At 31.8% G+C, this 17,371-nt stretch overlaps 1 protein-coding gene and 1 long non-coding RNA gene across 2 annotated transcripts; both read left to right on the forward strand.

Moving 5' to 3' along the window:
- Positions 1-142: 142 nt before the first annotated feature.
- LOC143066528 (uncharacterized) lies at positions 143-1,290 on the forward strand. Its single transcript, XR_012975649.1, has 2 exons — positions 143-258; positions 885-1,290. It is a non-coding gene; the product is annotated as an uncharacterized LOC143066528 (long non-coding RNA).
- A 1,696-nt stretch (positions 1,291-2,986) lies between these two features.
- Positions 2,987-14,226, forward strand: LOC143068646 (uncharacterized). The gene is made up of 9 exons (XM_076242869.1): positions 2,987-3,614; positions 6,472-6,513; positions 7,994-8,109; positions 8,753-8,919; positions 9,722-9,836; positions 10,666-10,729; positions 11,548-11,736; positions 12,335-12,450; positions 13,479-14,226. Exons 1-9 carry the CDS (start codon positions 3,518-3,520, stop codon positions 13,683-13,685), a joined length of 1,113 nt encoding a protein of 370 aa, XP_076098984.1. The 5' UTR covers positions 2,987-3,517; the 3' UTR covers positions 13,686-14,226.
- Positions 14,227-17,371: the final 3,145 nt, after the last annotated feature.

Genomic DNA, 17,371 nt, shown 5'->3' on the forward strand with positions numbered 1-17,371 from the left:
AGAATTTCGTAGACAAAATGCGCGTGTTGCGTACAAATATATGAGGCTGGTTTATCTGATGAGGTTGTTTTTACTTGAGTTAAGTGTTTCAGTAATTTCTATAATTTTGCAATCCCTTTTTAAATCTTTAATCTTCTTGCAGGTCAGTTTATTGAAAAAAAACAGTAGAACTCAAACAATACTGGGTTCATAAGGTGGTATCTTGATGAAGGAGAGAAACAACATCTGTATGTAACAAAGGATGGTAATTTAACACTGGTACGGCATAAACCCTAACAATTACTTTGTGTTTGAAAAAAAACCCATCTACATTAATAGCACATTGCAATGCGAATAATAACCTTTTATTTAAATACATATAAAAAACCGTTTTTTCGTCATTTATAAATTAAAGCCAATGCAACAAACTATTAAGATATTTAGAGAAATGTTATATTTTAATACATTAATGTTAACTAAACAATGATACACGGAGTACAAAATGTATAAAATCGTAATCAAATGTAGCGATATATATACTCACCAACTATTCAAACACAATCATATTTCCTATCCAATTGAACTTAATTTAGGTAACAGATACGTAAAAAGTATCGATTAGCATGAAATGGCACGATAAAGTCACCACCTTGCTCGAAAAAGATTTTCTAATACATAGCAACCTTTGGATATTCATAAAACCGATATTTCTTTGAATTCATCTGAAAAATTTGAAATTTAAATTTCCACTTCTTGTATATAATGCAAAACTTGAACTTCTGTAGTCATTTTGAATGTATTTAGTATTTAGATTTGAACAGATAACTAATCCAATGCATTAATATATCTATTATAAACAAATTCAATATTAACAGTTAATATGTTTCTGTTTTTAATATTTACAGCAAGCCAATACAAGTACTGTTTTCGTAGTAAAGTGTTCCAGTCATGATCTGGAAAAGATACGATGTTAAAAATAATAATTACTGGATAATTAACCACAATTTGTCTATTTTTTGTAAGAATAGCAGATAAATATTTTTGTAATAATGTGGTCATATTGAAGAAATAATTCGAGACAGGGTACTCACTTACCTTGATCTTTTATGAAAGAAAAAGAATGTTTCACCATTGAAGTCCGTGCGATATTTTCAAAATCGCCAGGCAGCTGTGCTGAACGTCAAGAAGCTGATATATACATGCTAAGACTATGAGTAGGATATTGACATTTACAAAGTCAACATTATGAAGACATCAAAGAACGTTTTCGCTTCACATCTGAAGTCAAAGGAATAAACATTATTGCTCTGACTTGTTATCTGTCATGAATAATATTTCGCCCTCATTTTAAACACACAAGATGTGGTATGAGTGCCAATGAGACAATTCTGCATCAAAGTCACTTAGAAAAGGTGCAAACAAATCAGTGTGGTTAAACATTTTAATAAATACCAACCTTCACCCTTATCTGAAACATTAGTGTAACATTACAATTTAGAATTTCTAAATTCTTGACTGCGATGCCTGTTCATCGATATAACGAAATTTAGTGTAATTAACAGACTGTTGCTCCATGATAAAAATCATTTGCAACATATATATTTTTCCCGTACTTGTCTTCATAACTTTATAATCTTATGTTTAAAACAATTTGAACTATCAAACGAAAATACAATTGAATTTATTTACTAACTTAGCAACAGATTGATTTATAAAAGGTAAAAAGTGAAAATGTCCGGTCAATTTACTACAGGTGTATCAAAATATAAAGCAAAATTGTCCAAGGACAAATATAGTCCATACTGTAAACAGTGTGTATAAAAAAAGTCTGTATTACGTATAAGAAAACAAAAAGTACATGGACGTAATTTTGAAAGGTCTTCACTATCATTAAGCCTCGGTCACACCTTACCGTATAGCACGAACAGACGCATAAGGGATGAAAAGAAAAGTTGTTCGTTGACATAATTGTTATCCGTTGGAAGTCCGTTGATGTACTGACCGAATAAAACGGACGTGTGTACGTAACGAATGCATAACGGACACACACCGGATATGCAACGTACGAGAAACGGAAACATACCGGACAGAACGGAGGTCGAACGTACATCCAACGGACGAATACCGCATAAAATGGATACCTAACGGAAGCGTACCGGATAAAACGGATGAAAAAGATACACGGAAAAGTGAAAGGCGACAATAATAATACATGAACATCGCATAAATATTCAAAATGTATCTGTGTAATTGGTTTTGGTTTGTTCTACAAAATGCCGCCAGGGGCAGTTTCTGGCCTGAATAAGCTCTGCTTGATTGTGAAAACGTTTCTTTACTCTAAGATCGATTATGAATAATAAGAATTCGTGAACTTTAAGAAATTTGACATACCAATAATTGGCATTTCTGTGGCGAAATTTTCAATTGGTATTTATCCGTTTCAGGTGCGGTCATCATCCGTTTTATCCGTTATACGTCCAGTAGAAGTCCGTTTCTCATTTGTTCAACACCCTTTTATCCCTTAAACGTCCGGTAGAAGTCCGTTGGTGAATTTATCTTCCAGACCTCCAACGGATGTATAACGGACCAGTAACGGATACAAAACGGAAACGAAACGATATATTTTTTTATCGAGATCTCGGTAAAACGGTAATGTTTTATCGTGATCTCGAATTTAAAAAAAATATTTTCTAATGTTTTGTGTGTCCCCGTACGGCTTCCGTAGTAAGGTGTGACCGAGAATTGAGATTACGACAATATTGTATTATCTTTCGAGATGTATGTAGATCACATTCGTCTAAATCAAAACATTCTATTATAACAGCTGCATCTTGTTAGATATAGTCAAAAGAAGATTACTGCTTACAACATAAAATATCAGCTTGGAACAAGAATGTGTGAAATATATGTTTTTGAAATAAAAATAGTTTTTCTAATTAAACACAAAACTCCATTGTAGGTCAGAAGAAAACAAAAATATCTATGTGTGTTATATTTTTCTCTTTGATTATGAGAACTTAGTTTACTAGTAAAATATGTAAATATAGTAATATGTTTACTATAAATAGAAAAGTACTTTTAAAGGTCATTTCCTTTTTTCCATTCATAAATCGTTTCGATAAGAAAACAATGAAACAATAAGCCAAGCCAAATACTAATAAAACAAGGACGTTAGGGGATGGATTTTATGACAGGAAATTATACTTTTTGTTTAAACTGTTTCTTTTTAAAACGTCCGTATACATTAATCACATTGTAATTTGAATTCATCCCCTAAGTATATATGTGAAAACCCCAAATTAATAATTTAAAGCAAACCTTATAATTACGCAATATCGGATGTGGTATTTACAGTTCCGTAGTTGTGGGAAATGCTGTCATAAGAAAAATACACGTGTACATTATAGTGGATAAACAAGGCAAAACAATTCATTCCTTCACTTTCTAGTCATTGATGTAGCAGACAATATAACAACATTATATATTATCAAGTTTTTAATTTATTGTTGTTTATTCTCCTTGAGAAGTTTAAAATACCATGAATAACAGTAATTGTTTGTTTGTAAATAAAGAGGAAATATCTAAACCTGAAATGGAAGAAGTTCAAGAAGTTATGATCAAAGAAGAAGCTGCCGGTAAGTAGAGAATAAATACAACATGTTCTTTGTACAAACATTTCAGCAGCACCTGCAAACAGAGTATGGTGTTTAGATGTTCAAGTACTCGGCTACGTCCACTTGTATTGTTGTCCATCTGATGAGTTAAGCCTTTTTCAACTGATTTCTATAGTTCGTTGTTATGTTGTACTGTTATACCACTGTCTTAGGTTAGGGGGATGGTTGGGATCCCACTAACATGTTTAACCCCGTCACATTATGTATGTATGTGCCTGCCCAAAGTTAGGAGCCTGTAATTCAGTGGTCGTCGTTTGTTTATGTGCTACATATTTGTTTTTTCGTTTTTTCTTATTAATAAGGCCGTTAGTTTTCTCGTTTGAATAGGTTTACATTGTCATTTTTATTGTGCCTTTTATAGCTGACTCTGCGGTGTGGGCTTTGCTCATTGTTGAAGACCGTCCGGTGACCTATAGTTGTTAATTTCTGTATCATTTTTGTCTCTTATGGAGAGTTGTCTCATTGGCAATCATACCACATCTTCGTTTATATATATATCTCCAGGTAGATACTTTATTTCAGGGCTTGTATCTTCTACCCTCCTTCACTGGTTACATGGATGCTGCTTACAAGAAAACTACTAAACCAAGAGTTCCAAGTGGTGAAGTTGATACTATTGTTTTGAAAATTACAAACTCCATCACGATTTGGTTGACATTATGGAATATCTGTATAACAGATTACAACGAATATTTTCAATTGTTGTAACAACAATCACGTCCATGAATGCGACCCACCTTATACAATTTGTCACTGGTTTTTTACTAACACAGGCAACACAAAAGGTGCCCCACGTGGAGTAGGATCTGCTTATCCGTCTGGAGCACCTGAGATAACCTATTTTTACTGAGGCTTGTGTTGCTCAGTCTTTTATTTTTTATATTGTGTTTTGTATGATGTTGTTTGTCTTTTGCGTTCCTATGCATTTCCTTTTTGGTTTCTTTCACCTCTTATTATGCCATCGGAGAATACAATATGTTTACCCCCATTTTTTCTGTTCATTTATATATTTTGTGTTTTGTCTTCATATTACGACAGATGGAATGATGGAAGCACATGTGGAGCAGGATCTTGTTCTCCTCCAGGAGCCCTTGAGAATACCCCAAAATTCTGTTGGAATTCGTGTTGACTATTTTATATTTTTCTAGGTCAGTCTGTCTTCGAATTATGAGTTTAAACATCCCTCTTCCGCCTCCACTCCATGAATTGAAACATGAAAGTGAACTGTCTGTAACCTATTGTCAATGATCAACATCCTTCGTCCACTTATACCAAATGCTATAACATCAATGATTAAACTAGTCATACACTATGTGTCAAGTTCCTCCACTTTTCAGATTAAACGTATCCGTCCATAAACGTTTATCAATCAAAGACCGAATATTTCAATCAAAAATAAAAATGTTTTGTTTTAGCATTGTAAGCATCAAATCGAGTGTAAATCCATTCACTCAGTAGCGTAAATTGTAAAAAATAACTTTGTCGTCATTTAATTTTATACAAAAAAGAACAAAATGTACAGTCATATTCAGCAAACTGTTTTTTTTTTATAAAAAGTAAAAAATCTTAAACCTTTAGTTTTGTTGGTGGACAGGAATTTACCCGATAGCAACCAACATTTTTTTGTTTTATTTTGTTAGGCAGATAGTTTTTTCCACAAAAAGTGATAAATGAACTTCTGGTTTTCTGGATTCTTCAAAATGTTCGTTAAAAGTTATATAAATTGTCTACTCAAACTACATATTCCTGAATAGTAATTCGACACCAAAGTAGTCGTTTAGAAAAAGAATAACAAAAATGAGGAGCTCCAAGGTAAATTCAAAAACTGACAAAATTAAACGTACCAAATATCGGAACAAGTGAAAATCAATTGCCATACTCCTCACTTGGTACTGGCATTTCCCGAAGAAAATGACGGGGAAAAACTGGATTTGTACCTCCATCTTCATAAATGGCATGCCACTATATATGGGGTTCGTGTTGTTTATTCTTTCGTTTTCTATGTTGTGTCATGTGTACTATTGTTTTTCTGTTTGTCTTTTTCATTTTTAGCCATGGCGTTGTCAGTTTGTTTTAGATTTATGAGTTTGACTGTCCCTTTGGTATCTTTCGTCCCTCTTTTATATATCATTTGTAAATAAATATACAACTAAAGAGCAAAAATCAAGTAAACATGATTATATGCAATAATACCTCAATAAAAGGTTACAAAAAATATGTAAACAAATAAAAGGTACGTCAATTTAGAACCAATCAAACCAGAGGTAATGTGTGTGCTTGTTTGACGAATTCGCAATTTGAAAGTGTATGACAACTACTGTTTTATATCTGAGTTTTATACTTATACTTGTTTGATCAAATCGTCTTTGTGTGCATTCATTTTATATTCTAATATGATGTTCTTCTTTATCTTTGGAAACAAAACTATGTTATAATTCCAATAACATATGGGCTGGACGTGATTAACGTCACAATTGACATTACAGCATCAGATAACTTTTGAACAACTTTGGAGATCAACATGCACATTTGTGTTGGTATTGCTCGATTGGAACTTAAATAAGATAATTATAAAATTAAGTTTACTAGTGTCCGTTCTGTTTTATATTGTTAAACTGCTGATGCTCTATGCTCTCATTAACATGGGTAGGCATTATAATTGCCAGCATTAAATACCTCGCTTACGCTCGGTATTAAGATATTTACAAACATAATGCCTACCCATGTTAAAATAACCATAGAGAAAAGAACTATTTTTTAAATAATAGTTATGATGTAATTTAGTTATTGTATTACCAGATTTAATATTCTGTTTCAGTCTGCGGACGATCAGGACCAACTTTGATCCTCTCAAGGGCAGGTATGTAATGCATTACTAAATATTTAATAGTCACATGGGAATAACATATCAAACCGTTTGAGAAAAACAAATCGTTATAAGAATGGCACAACAAGGACGAGACAAATTATTGGCAAACAGAAAAGTGTCTTGTTAAAATAAGAAATGATAATTGCAAAAACTTTACACATTACATTTAAACATATGCAATGGAAACCTACATTATAACAGATAAAGAGAAATGTTCTTTTTTTGTTTCTAATTTAAATTCCCTGAATTCATTGACAAGCAGTACATGTTTGTTTGATTAAACAACTGTAACAAAATTAATACGTCAGGTTAATGATCAAAAATACCAAACTTGGAGGAAAATTCAAGGGGGAAAATCGAATATCAGATGCAAAAAACAAAACATTGAACAAATCATACGAATGGAGAGCAACTGTCATATTCCCGGCTTAGAACAAGCATTTATGTGTGTAGAAAACGATGGATCTTCTCAAAGTTTTGTAATAATTTAATAGTTTTTACTTTTAAGTTTTCGTTTCATTTTCTTTATTATTCCTCTCCATTTCAATAAAATAAATATTGTAAAAGGGATCTTTTTATGAAGATAAATTTTAGCCTAAAACTAACTTTCCCACATTCTATAAAACAACATCTATTCCATCTTTATGTTGGCATTCGAGGAATAAACGTTTCACGAAATGTAGAAATTCCATACATACCACATGTTTTGTTATATATACCAAGCATACCACATTACGATATAATTTGAATCACTATAACATGTATTAAAACAACCAATTATGTCAAAGAAAGAAAAAAAAACATAAAATTAGTCAAGGTGAACATTATTACATTTATTTAGTAAAGGATGTAAAATGAATGTCATTTAAATTCACAATATGTCTCCTTTGACATGTTAACTATCTGTTTGTTACGACGTGTGTGTCAAAATTAAAATACCGTTTAGCATCATTTACATGTGACCTGACCAATTTTAGCTATGTTGATTTCGTCATATATGATTTCGAAAAGACAGTAACAGTTTTTTTTTTTTTTCAATTTGATGAACCTGACCGATTTTAGCTATGTTGATTTCGTCATATATGATTTCGAAAAGACAGTAACAGTTTTTTTCTTTCAATTTGATGGTAGAATTAACTGTGAGTTGTGTTTGTAATCTATTAAAGAGGGGTAATAGATACCAGAGGGACATAAATCGAAATACAATGACAACGCCATGGCTTAAAATTAGAATACAAAAAACCAACGGTAGTCATGCCGTAGCATACAAACTCGCCCGTTATGCTACTGTTAATGATATTGTGCATATTTTATAATACTGCGCACTAAGATATTATAGTGATGACTCATTCCAAAACAATTACGTGCCTATTTCTACTTTATCCTTACTGAACTACTAAAAACGGCTTGATGATTTTACATAAAACTTGCACACCTCCCTTAAAAGATGACATTGTTGTTTGTATTACAGCCTATCCTGCTAACAATGTCTACAAAACAGGCAAGTTTCATGAAGATTCTTTATATGATATTGCGAACCAGATCATACCATGCAACTGGACAAAAACAGGAAAGATCAAACCTATTGTAAGTCTTTTTTATGTTTAATAATACAATCAATTGTAGTATGACTGCTAAATATCACAATATTTGACTTTTATTTAATTCATAGGGGATAGCTTTGAATATGTGGTTTGCCATTATGTATAATATGTCGACCTTTGATTTATTGGTCGAGGAGTTTAAACGGCATCAAACGTTCAAAAGTTGATTTTTAATTGTGAAACGATTCTTAGGTTTTGGTTGAACATTGTGTTTTCGTTACCAATGGCATTGTTTTAATGAACAAACAGCCATTGGTAACGAAAACACAAACTGATCATACAAACTTTTTTTTCGCTTTTTCAAGTCTCAATTGTCAAGTTTAATTTTCACGGTGTATTATGATAGCTGATTTGGAGAATACACGCGCAAAACATACCGTACTGTACTAAGATGTAAACAGCACAAACTTGATTAACAAACAGAGAATCGATAACAAATAGATATCAGTTCTACAAACTAAAATACCCATAACTTGAAGATAATTTAAGAAGAATAAATTCATTAAAATGCAGCAAACTTAAAATGCTAGACATTTGGTGATGGTATTGCAAACAGTTTGACAGCAAACGAGTGTGAAATGTTCGTGCAAATCGAATTTATATTTGTTTGATATATTTTTGTATAGATTCATGCAGATTTAAATACATCACCAAGCCAGAATAATAGTTTCAGTTTAATGGGAACCTTACAAAGCCGGTATATTTCTGATAAGGGGTACTTCCAGCACATCTTTGTATTTTCTGAGACCCAGTCGGTGGCAAGCTCTATATGCTTTGGTCAGCTAAATGTCAGGTACATATAAAATCACTCCTATACATCAGTTTGTTCACTTGAAATGTACTATGTTTATAATGTGCACTATCCTATTTTGTACTAGAATTTATTAAATTTTGAAATGTTTGGATATGTTCTTACCTATAGGCTGCGCTTTGCTTAAAATATTGAAAACAGGGACACCAATATATTTTGTATGGTAAAATATAAGTGTAGTTTTTTTTAATTTTTATAGATATAGGAAGATGTGGTGTGAGTGCCAATGAGACAACTCTCCATCCAAATAACAATTTATAAATGTAAACCATTATAGTTCAATGTACGGCCTTCAACACGGAGCCTTGGTTCACACCGAACAACAAGCTATAAAGGGCCCTAAAATTACTAGTATAAAACAATTCAAACGAGAAAACTAACGGTCTAATCTATATAAAAAACGAGAAACGAGAAACGAGAAACACGCATAAATTACATAAACAAACGACAACTACTGTACATCATATTCACGACTTAGGACAGCTGCAAACATTTGCAGCGAGATTAAACGTTTTAATGGTACCAAACCTTTTCTTTTTTTTTAAACAAAAGCATAAAATCACAACATAGAAAAACACACGATAAATAACAATTGGCAGGCTTAACTCAATTAAAAAACGTAAATTAACACACTATGAACGAATAAATTTGATTTGCAGTATTTGAATGCTAATGCAAAGTTAATAAAATATTAGGGACAAACATTCAAGGCTATGTATGGTTCCCGTAATTTAAAGGTATACTAATAATATTATAAGAGAAATTGTTACTACTCTTTTTGTAGGAATGAAGACCAACTTCTAAGCACCAATGACGTGGATTTAACACTGATGACACATGGAGAAGTTACAGTTTATTTAAACAGCCAACCCATCGACACAAATGAAAGCATAACAATGGTATACGTAATTTATAAGTAAATGCATGCTTATAAGAAATGTAACCAATATACGTGTACTACACATATTGATCCCTGCTTTTTTAACAGTCAGCGACAGATATTTCAAACAAGAGCAACATGATGGGTGCCACATATGAAGCAGGATTTGTGTACCCTTCTGCTGCACCCGAAATCATCCCCGGTTTTAATTTGAGTTCATGTTTCTCAGTCTTTAGTTTTATATCTTGTATTTGGTATACAATTGTTTTACAGTTCGTTGTTTTTCGTGTTTTGCCATGACATTACCAATAATGTTCGACGTATTATTTGTAATCTCCCTTCCATATATGTTGTCTCTTTTAAGCAGTTAATACATTTATTTTAGAGTTATATGCTGACCTTTCATTCAATTGTACAAAACAATATATTGTATTTCATGATGAGCCCGCAAACATCATTTCACACGTCAAGTGTTAAAGATATATTACCATTTTTTTTGTTTTCTATATCCATGTTTATAGATATAGTAAGATATGGTAATAGTGCCAATGAGACAACTCTCCATCCAAGTAAAAAATTATAAAAGTAAACCATTATATGTGAAGGTACGGCTTGTGGTCTTAAAACTGGCCGAAGATTATCTTTTTTGTGTTTTCTCTGTACATGTTTATGGAGTTTTGTATCTCTATTTAGGTGTGTGTGTCATCTTGTTTTTAGTCACGCTGATGTTTGTTTTACTTTTAATTATGGTTTTCAAATGTCTCTACAGTATGCTGTAATTTCAGCATTTTAAATTATGTATCATTTAATGTATTGAAAGGAACAATATATTAATTTTATTCTTTCAGAATTACTTGAGACCAAGCACAGAAAATATCACAGAAATAAATTTTACTTTATTTCAACCATTAGGTATGTACATTTTTTGAAGAACTAATCAATAAACGTATCATACTGTTAAAATCGATAATTCTTCAATATTACATAAATTCTCTCAAAAGAAAAATACACAGAATAGCGACACTATATTTGTTATAATACGTCTTGTCATTATGTTATCTTTCAACTTCTTTTCGCCTTTGTTACAGAACTGTCCACAAACTTTCCATAATTGAAACAGCTATATATTTGTCTAGAAATTAAAACTACGGACCCTACTTATTTTCTTAAATAATAAATAGTAAAGCAAAAGTGAACAATTGATAAAAGTTATTCAAAAAACATTTTACAAAAGTATTAACAAAAATAACAAACTCCAATGTCAATTAAAACAAGGGGAAAGTTAATAAAACAAAAACAACCTCTCAACTATCTAATTAACTAATAAAAAAGAAAGTTCGTACTCTGGAAAATTGAGGGTGTGAACTGGTTTTAAAACTAGATTACTTAATCTTCACATGGAAACCTGAATTTTTCTCTCAGTCGATTTATAACTTTTGAACAGCGATATACTACTGTTGCTTTTATTTATTCAATTGGTGTTATATACGTTACATTGCAACCAGACATTTATTTGAGTAAGGAAATATGAAAACACAGGATAACAAAGCGAACTAAAACCAACATTGTCGACAGGTAAATATTCATGGCTAGAATGATGTTGAACATATTCAATGTAGTCTTTGCAACATATTACGATAAAAATAATTGAAATATCCTTGATTTGTTCTATTCTTTCTTGGCAAAATGGGAAATAAAAAAAAATAATAACTTTTTTCAAATACATGTAGGTTCATCGGTAGCAGTAAAACTTAATTATGAAACGTCTACACCATCACGTCACTGGAAAGCACATCGTACGGTTACCCTAAAGAAGAGAGGCACACATAAGTTCATGCAACGACTGAAAAACGATCACGTCGGGTTTGAAGAACTCATTTCGTCACGGTTAGGAGAGAGCGTCGGAAATTTTCATCAATGTAAGGACACATAACTATAATTGAGTATACTTACTTTTCTCTCGATAATAGCAATGCAAGGTTAATAAAGACATCAATAATTTGTAGTTGGCAGGGTGCTAGATTTTTAAAAAATCAATCATTAGAAGTACAAAAAGTATATCCTATACTTAGACTTGAAATACATATATTGCAATCATATTGTTCGTCAATCAAGTCGGTCGTTGAACCAAAATGTAATTTAACTATATATTTAATATATAGTTAACGTGTTATTATGTTACAATCGGCCTGACACCTGCTATTTCGTCAAAGTCATATTATTACTAGTGTGAAAATCAAATAAAGTGAAGTGTGTATCAAAATCAAACCTAAAAGGGCGTTAACTCTTTTTAAATCAACCAGTGCTTGCATTATCAAAGGTCTCCTCGGCATTTCAATTAGTTTAGTTCAACATGTTTAAGCCTTAATGATAAGAATTTGGTAGAAAAAATGCGCGTGTTGCGTACAACTATATATGAGGCTGGTTTATCTGATGAGGTTGTTTTTACTTGAGTAAAGTGTTTCAGTAATTTCTATAATTATACAAACCCTTTGTCAATCTTAAATCTTCTTGCAGGTCATTTTATTGAAGAACGACAGCTGAACTCAGAGAATACGGGGTTCATAAGGTGGTATCTTGACGAAAAGCATAAACAACATCTGTATGTAACAAAGGACGGTAACATAACATTGGTAAGGCATTTAGGGAGTTCGCTTCTCAGTTTCAAAGTAATTAACTTTTCGAAACAATAGTTTATATTGATAGTGGATAAAAAAAGGAATTCAAAGAGGAAAAAAAATATATAGGTCACCGTGCTTGTTTTCGATATATTAGCCATTGAAATTTTGGCGGGAATATGTTCTCTCTTGACTTTTCATAGCTTTATCATTGACTAGTCCTCAAAAACTATTAAAAAGTAATTAAAAATTTCAAAAGACTTTAACAGACAGCTTATCATTACACATGTAAAAGAATTATAAAAAGAAAAATAGGGGTCACCGGGCAAAATTTGTTAATGCATTCTAATGGATAAAACCAGAGCATTCCGAAAATCTGACCAAAATTCCAAAACATGACAAGCCAGCTTCCTTAACGCGAACAATCATTTTGGGTTTGAAAAAAAGTCATCTGCATTTGTAACTCAATTAATGTCAAATGATAACCTTTATACTCTAATACATATATAAAAGACGTTTTTTTTTCATTCATAAATTAACACCAATGCTCCAAAATATTAAGATATTTTACAGCAATGTTATCGTTTAATGCACTAATGTAAACTAAACAATGATACACGAAGTACAAAATGTAAAAAATCGTAAACAAATTTAGCAATATATTTACTGATTAACTATTCAAACATAATCATATTTCCTGTCCAAATGATTTTTTTTTTGGAACGAGCTACATACAAAATATAAATTCAAAGAACATGTATCGATTTACAAAAGCATGAAATGGCACGATAAAGTCACCATCTTGCACTAAAAAGATTTTCTAATACATGTTGTTAGATGTTTTTTAAAACCGATATTCATTTGATTTCATCTGAAACATTTTCAATTTGAATTTACACTTCTTGCATATAATACAAAACTAGACATTTTAAATGTATTTAACATATAGATTTGAACAGATGACCAATCCAATGCATTAATAGACCTATTATAAACGAATTTAATATTAGCAGTTAATATTTTTCATTTTTTTATATTTACAGCAAGCCAATAAAAGTACTGCTTTCGTAATAAACTGTTCCAGTCATGGAGCGTTTTTCATATTAGAAGAAGTGGATACATCAAGACTACTCAGTCTTCGTGAATTAAATGCACAATTTATCAGATTCAAAGGTGACCATGTTGACAAGCACAGCATTGATCACATTCCAGAAATATTTCGATTCGATCTGGAAAAGATACGATGTTAAAAGTAATAATAACTGGATAATTGACCATGATTTGTTTTGAAGAATAAAAGATGAATTTTTTGGTAATATTATGGTCATATCGGAGAAATAATTCGAGACGGGGAACTCACTAATCTTGATCTTTTATGAAAGAAAAAGAATGTTTCGCCGTTGAAGTCAGTGCGATATTTTCAAAATCGTCAGGCAGCTGCGCTGAACATCATGAAGCTGCTATATACATGCTAAGACTATGAGTGGAATATTGGCATTTACAATGCATAATTAAGGTATATGTAGCTCACCGATTTCTAGTTGAAAGCGCCCGTATCAGATAGAAATTTGCAAATTTATCTGGACCATAAACCGATAAACCGTGGGTTTCAAATATATATGTCTGTGACTAACGACATGTGTGGTTGTTTGCTTATCTGTTTCTTTAACGCAGATCTTGCAGCAGTGATGGTTTAGAACATTAGAACCTTGTTTGTACATGGCTTTAGGATCATGATAGGTGAAAATAACTTAAGAGGACTTTTGATATTAAACAAGACATTACACCCTTTATCATTGTTCTATTTTTATTTGAATAAGTCTTTACATGTATTAGTTGTGGTATCAAAGAAAATGGCATAAAATGCCATAGTAGAATAACACAATGACAGGATGTATAAGAAAGGCACAGCAGAAAGCAAAAAAACAAAGACAAGCAACAAACAAGTTTTACGATAGTGCAAGAACTGGATGTACAATGTTTAAGCACAGAGCTACGACACATGCATACGTAAATATCACAAACTGAAATGAAAGGAATTGAAAGGACCACAAGCATCTTAATCCAACATAAACCGCTGGTTCATCAACTTTATACTCAGACACCGGTGATGTTTCACAAAGTCTGAGTAGGAGTTGCAAGCTCTTGAAAATCGAATAAGTTGGGAAATGTATATCCCATATGCAGGTGAAGTTGGTGTATTGCTACTAAGGTGGCGGAAATTGATATTTTCAAAATCAAAGTCATCTCGTTTGTCATAGATTCTTATATTGAGATGACTGTGTATGTCAAATTCAAGGTATAAGTCTGAAAATGAAATGTTAGAAGCCGTGTCTTTTGTCTCTTCAGTTTCTAGTTCTAGGGGATATATTAATGGAACCCAATCAGGAAAGTTAGGATTGTTAAATGAAAGACAATCATCAATATATCTGAAAGAGAAATTAAAAAACCTGGATTCTTTGATCTTCTTGTTTTTACAAAGTGTCTGTTGGAACTTTGATTCAGATGAAATAAAAAATGAACAGCAAGGAGAAGCGCGTTTTGACAATTTGTTTAAAAGGGTCTACCTCCAAATTCAACAAATATGTTGTCGATTAGAAACTCAAGCATACTGATCACTTGTCCCTCTGTGTAGCATGTTTTACCCTTTTGTTTACTTTTAACAAAATATGCCTAATGGTATTCCAAAGTAATAAATTTATAGCGTATGCTACCATTTTTATGATGAAAGTCATTTCGAATTATTTCTTTCATGCGATAATTCAATTTGGTGGTATAAAGAGTTGAAAAAACTAAAGTGTTGATAAAACTAATTTCAGAAAAAGACCGAGATTTAAAATTATCCAGAAGTTCTTCTGTATTTCTAATTATCCACATATGGTTAATACCACTACGCGAGTGTCACAGTATTTCTGAAGACCCTCTTTCACTGCGGACAGAACTTTAGTTAGTTGCCTATGTTTTGTTTTTACTGTTGAGCAACATTTGGTCTTTATCTCTTTTTCCCCATTGCGCTGTCATTTAAGTTTTTTAAGTGTGAATGTTCCTTTTGGTATCTTTTATCTCTCTTTTATAAATAAAATATGAGACCTTGAGTCAGTGAACTTGATTTTAACAGTCACCGCAATTGAAGAGCAGTAAACGTCTGTAAAGTTTATTATTTTCCAAGAAAGATAAATGTGGAAACATCTGTTTAATACAATCTTATAAACCTTATCAATGTAATGTTTCCACCCTGTGATATGTTCAGATTTTGCTTATATTTTTCACTTATATATCCCTTATATAACCAGCAATTTCTATTTCGATTCGGGAAACGTTCTTCTATATAATGGCATGCAACAAAAAACGTTTGAGAACCACTAACGGGAGGTTTAAGCACTGTATAGAATAGAAAACACTGGACAAAATATAAAGAAAATTAGACGCAAAAAGAAACAGAACAGAAAGAATGGAATTCAAAGTTTTATGGATTAGGGTCAAATGAGCGAACAAGTAAAGAAAACAAAAATGAACACCTCCGTCCATACTCTAGTATTTAAAACAAAGTAAGAACCTTAGGTAAGAAAAACGATAATTCGAGAGGAAAGAGGTATGTCTTTCACAAAACATTAGGATCCTGTTTTCCTGGTTTGCATATTCAATACTGATTTACATATTTTCATGTTGGTCTTATATAGCTGACAATATTGTATTGGTTCAATTCATTGTTCAATGTCGTGTGGTGCAATGTGGATGTTGTCTATGGCGTACAATTGCTTCATTGACAATCCTTAAAACATCTTCTAATTTCTATATTGTTTATAGTTGAAATTGACATGATTATATGTAGTATAATTAAAATATTAGACATGATAATATTATACATATGACTTCTAATTTATACTGTCGATGAATTGTATTGTTAATTTACAGTGCCTTAAACATGATTCAAATGAAGCAATGATTTCTTTCTCGAAACCACAAAAAAAAAACAGTTTGACAAACTGGAAACATTGTTATTGATAACTGTGATGGTAGGCAAATCACGTTTTATTTTATTTTTTACTTATTTTAGAACCTCATATAAGAGTAACTTACATTTGCGGAAATCTTTGACGTTCATTTAAATTTACAATAGTGACGAAATAATTGCTGTATTAGCAATCTGTCCGTTTTGTATAAGCATAAACTCGGGTGTTTATAGATATAAAAACATGTGGTATGAGTGCCAATAAGACAACTCTCCATCCAAGTCACGATATGTAAAAGAAACCATTATAGGTCAAAGTACGTCTTCAACACGGAACTGTCTTCCCAAGTAATCCTACGTTGTATTTCACATTTATTTGCTGATCATGCTGTCTCATAATGAACTTTCCAACACATCGCCGAACCTTTTGATATTGGCATTATTAAACCTTTGGGGAGTTTTCAGATCAACAACAGAACGTCTTGGATTTCAGGAAGAAGATTGGTTGAATGGTGAACAGTTTTATTCGAGGTATTTTAACGGCCCTCATACTCTTAGTAATCAGACAATCAAAGGTGAAATGAAATGTGGACTTGGTGGTTACTTATATGTACAGTGCACATCGTGCCAGGAATTAAACAGGATCCCATATAGTTCACATTCATGATTTCATGTCTAAAAATTCAATATCCTTTCAATAAATGCATCTTTTACAGTCGTCTTGCGGTCTCAAAAACAGGCAAAACATGGTTAAGACTTTTAATTGCAAGATATTAGTTCTGACTTAATGAAAAATTAAGCAGTTACTGTAGTAATTTTACAAAAACCTTGCGTATTTTTAAATTGTCTGATTGGAAAAGATATAGCATTGACTATATGTCATACATCATGTGTCACCAGGTGGTCCATACATTCGAAACTTGTAAATCGATAGAAAAAAAAAACAAATCCGGGTTTCAAACTAAAACTGAGGGAAACGCATTA

Source organism: Mytilus galloprovincialis, chromosome 3 (assembly GCF_965363235.1).
Source record: "Mytilus galloprovincialis chromosome 3, xbMytGall1.hap1.1, whole genome shotgun sequence".
Taxonomy (NCBI): Eukaryota; Metazoa; Mollusca; class Bivalvia; order Mytilida; family Mytilidae; genus Mytilus; species Mytilus galloprovincialis.

What these genes read in the sequence shown, in the direction of transcription:
- LOC143068646 (XM_076242869.1), top strand. Translation starts at nt 3,518, where the DNA reads ATGAATAACAGTAATTGTTTGTTTGTAAATAAAGAGGAAATATCTAAA. An exon ending in CAAATGAAAGCATAACAATG is followed by an intron (nt 9,837 to 10,665) that starts GTATACGTAATT and finishes TTATTCTTTCAG; the next exon opens with AATTACTTGAGACCAAGCAC. An exon ending in AGGACGGTAACATAACATTG is followed by an intron (nt 12,451 to 13,478) that starts GTAAGGCATTTA and finishes TTATATTTACAG; the next exon opens with CAAGCCAATAAAAGTACTGC.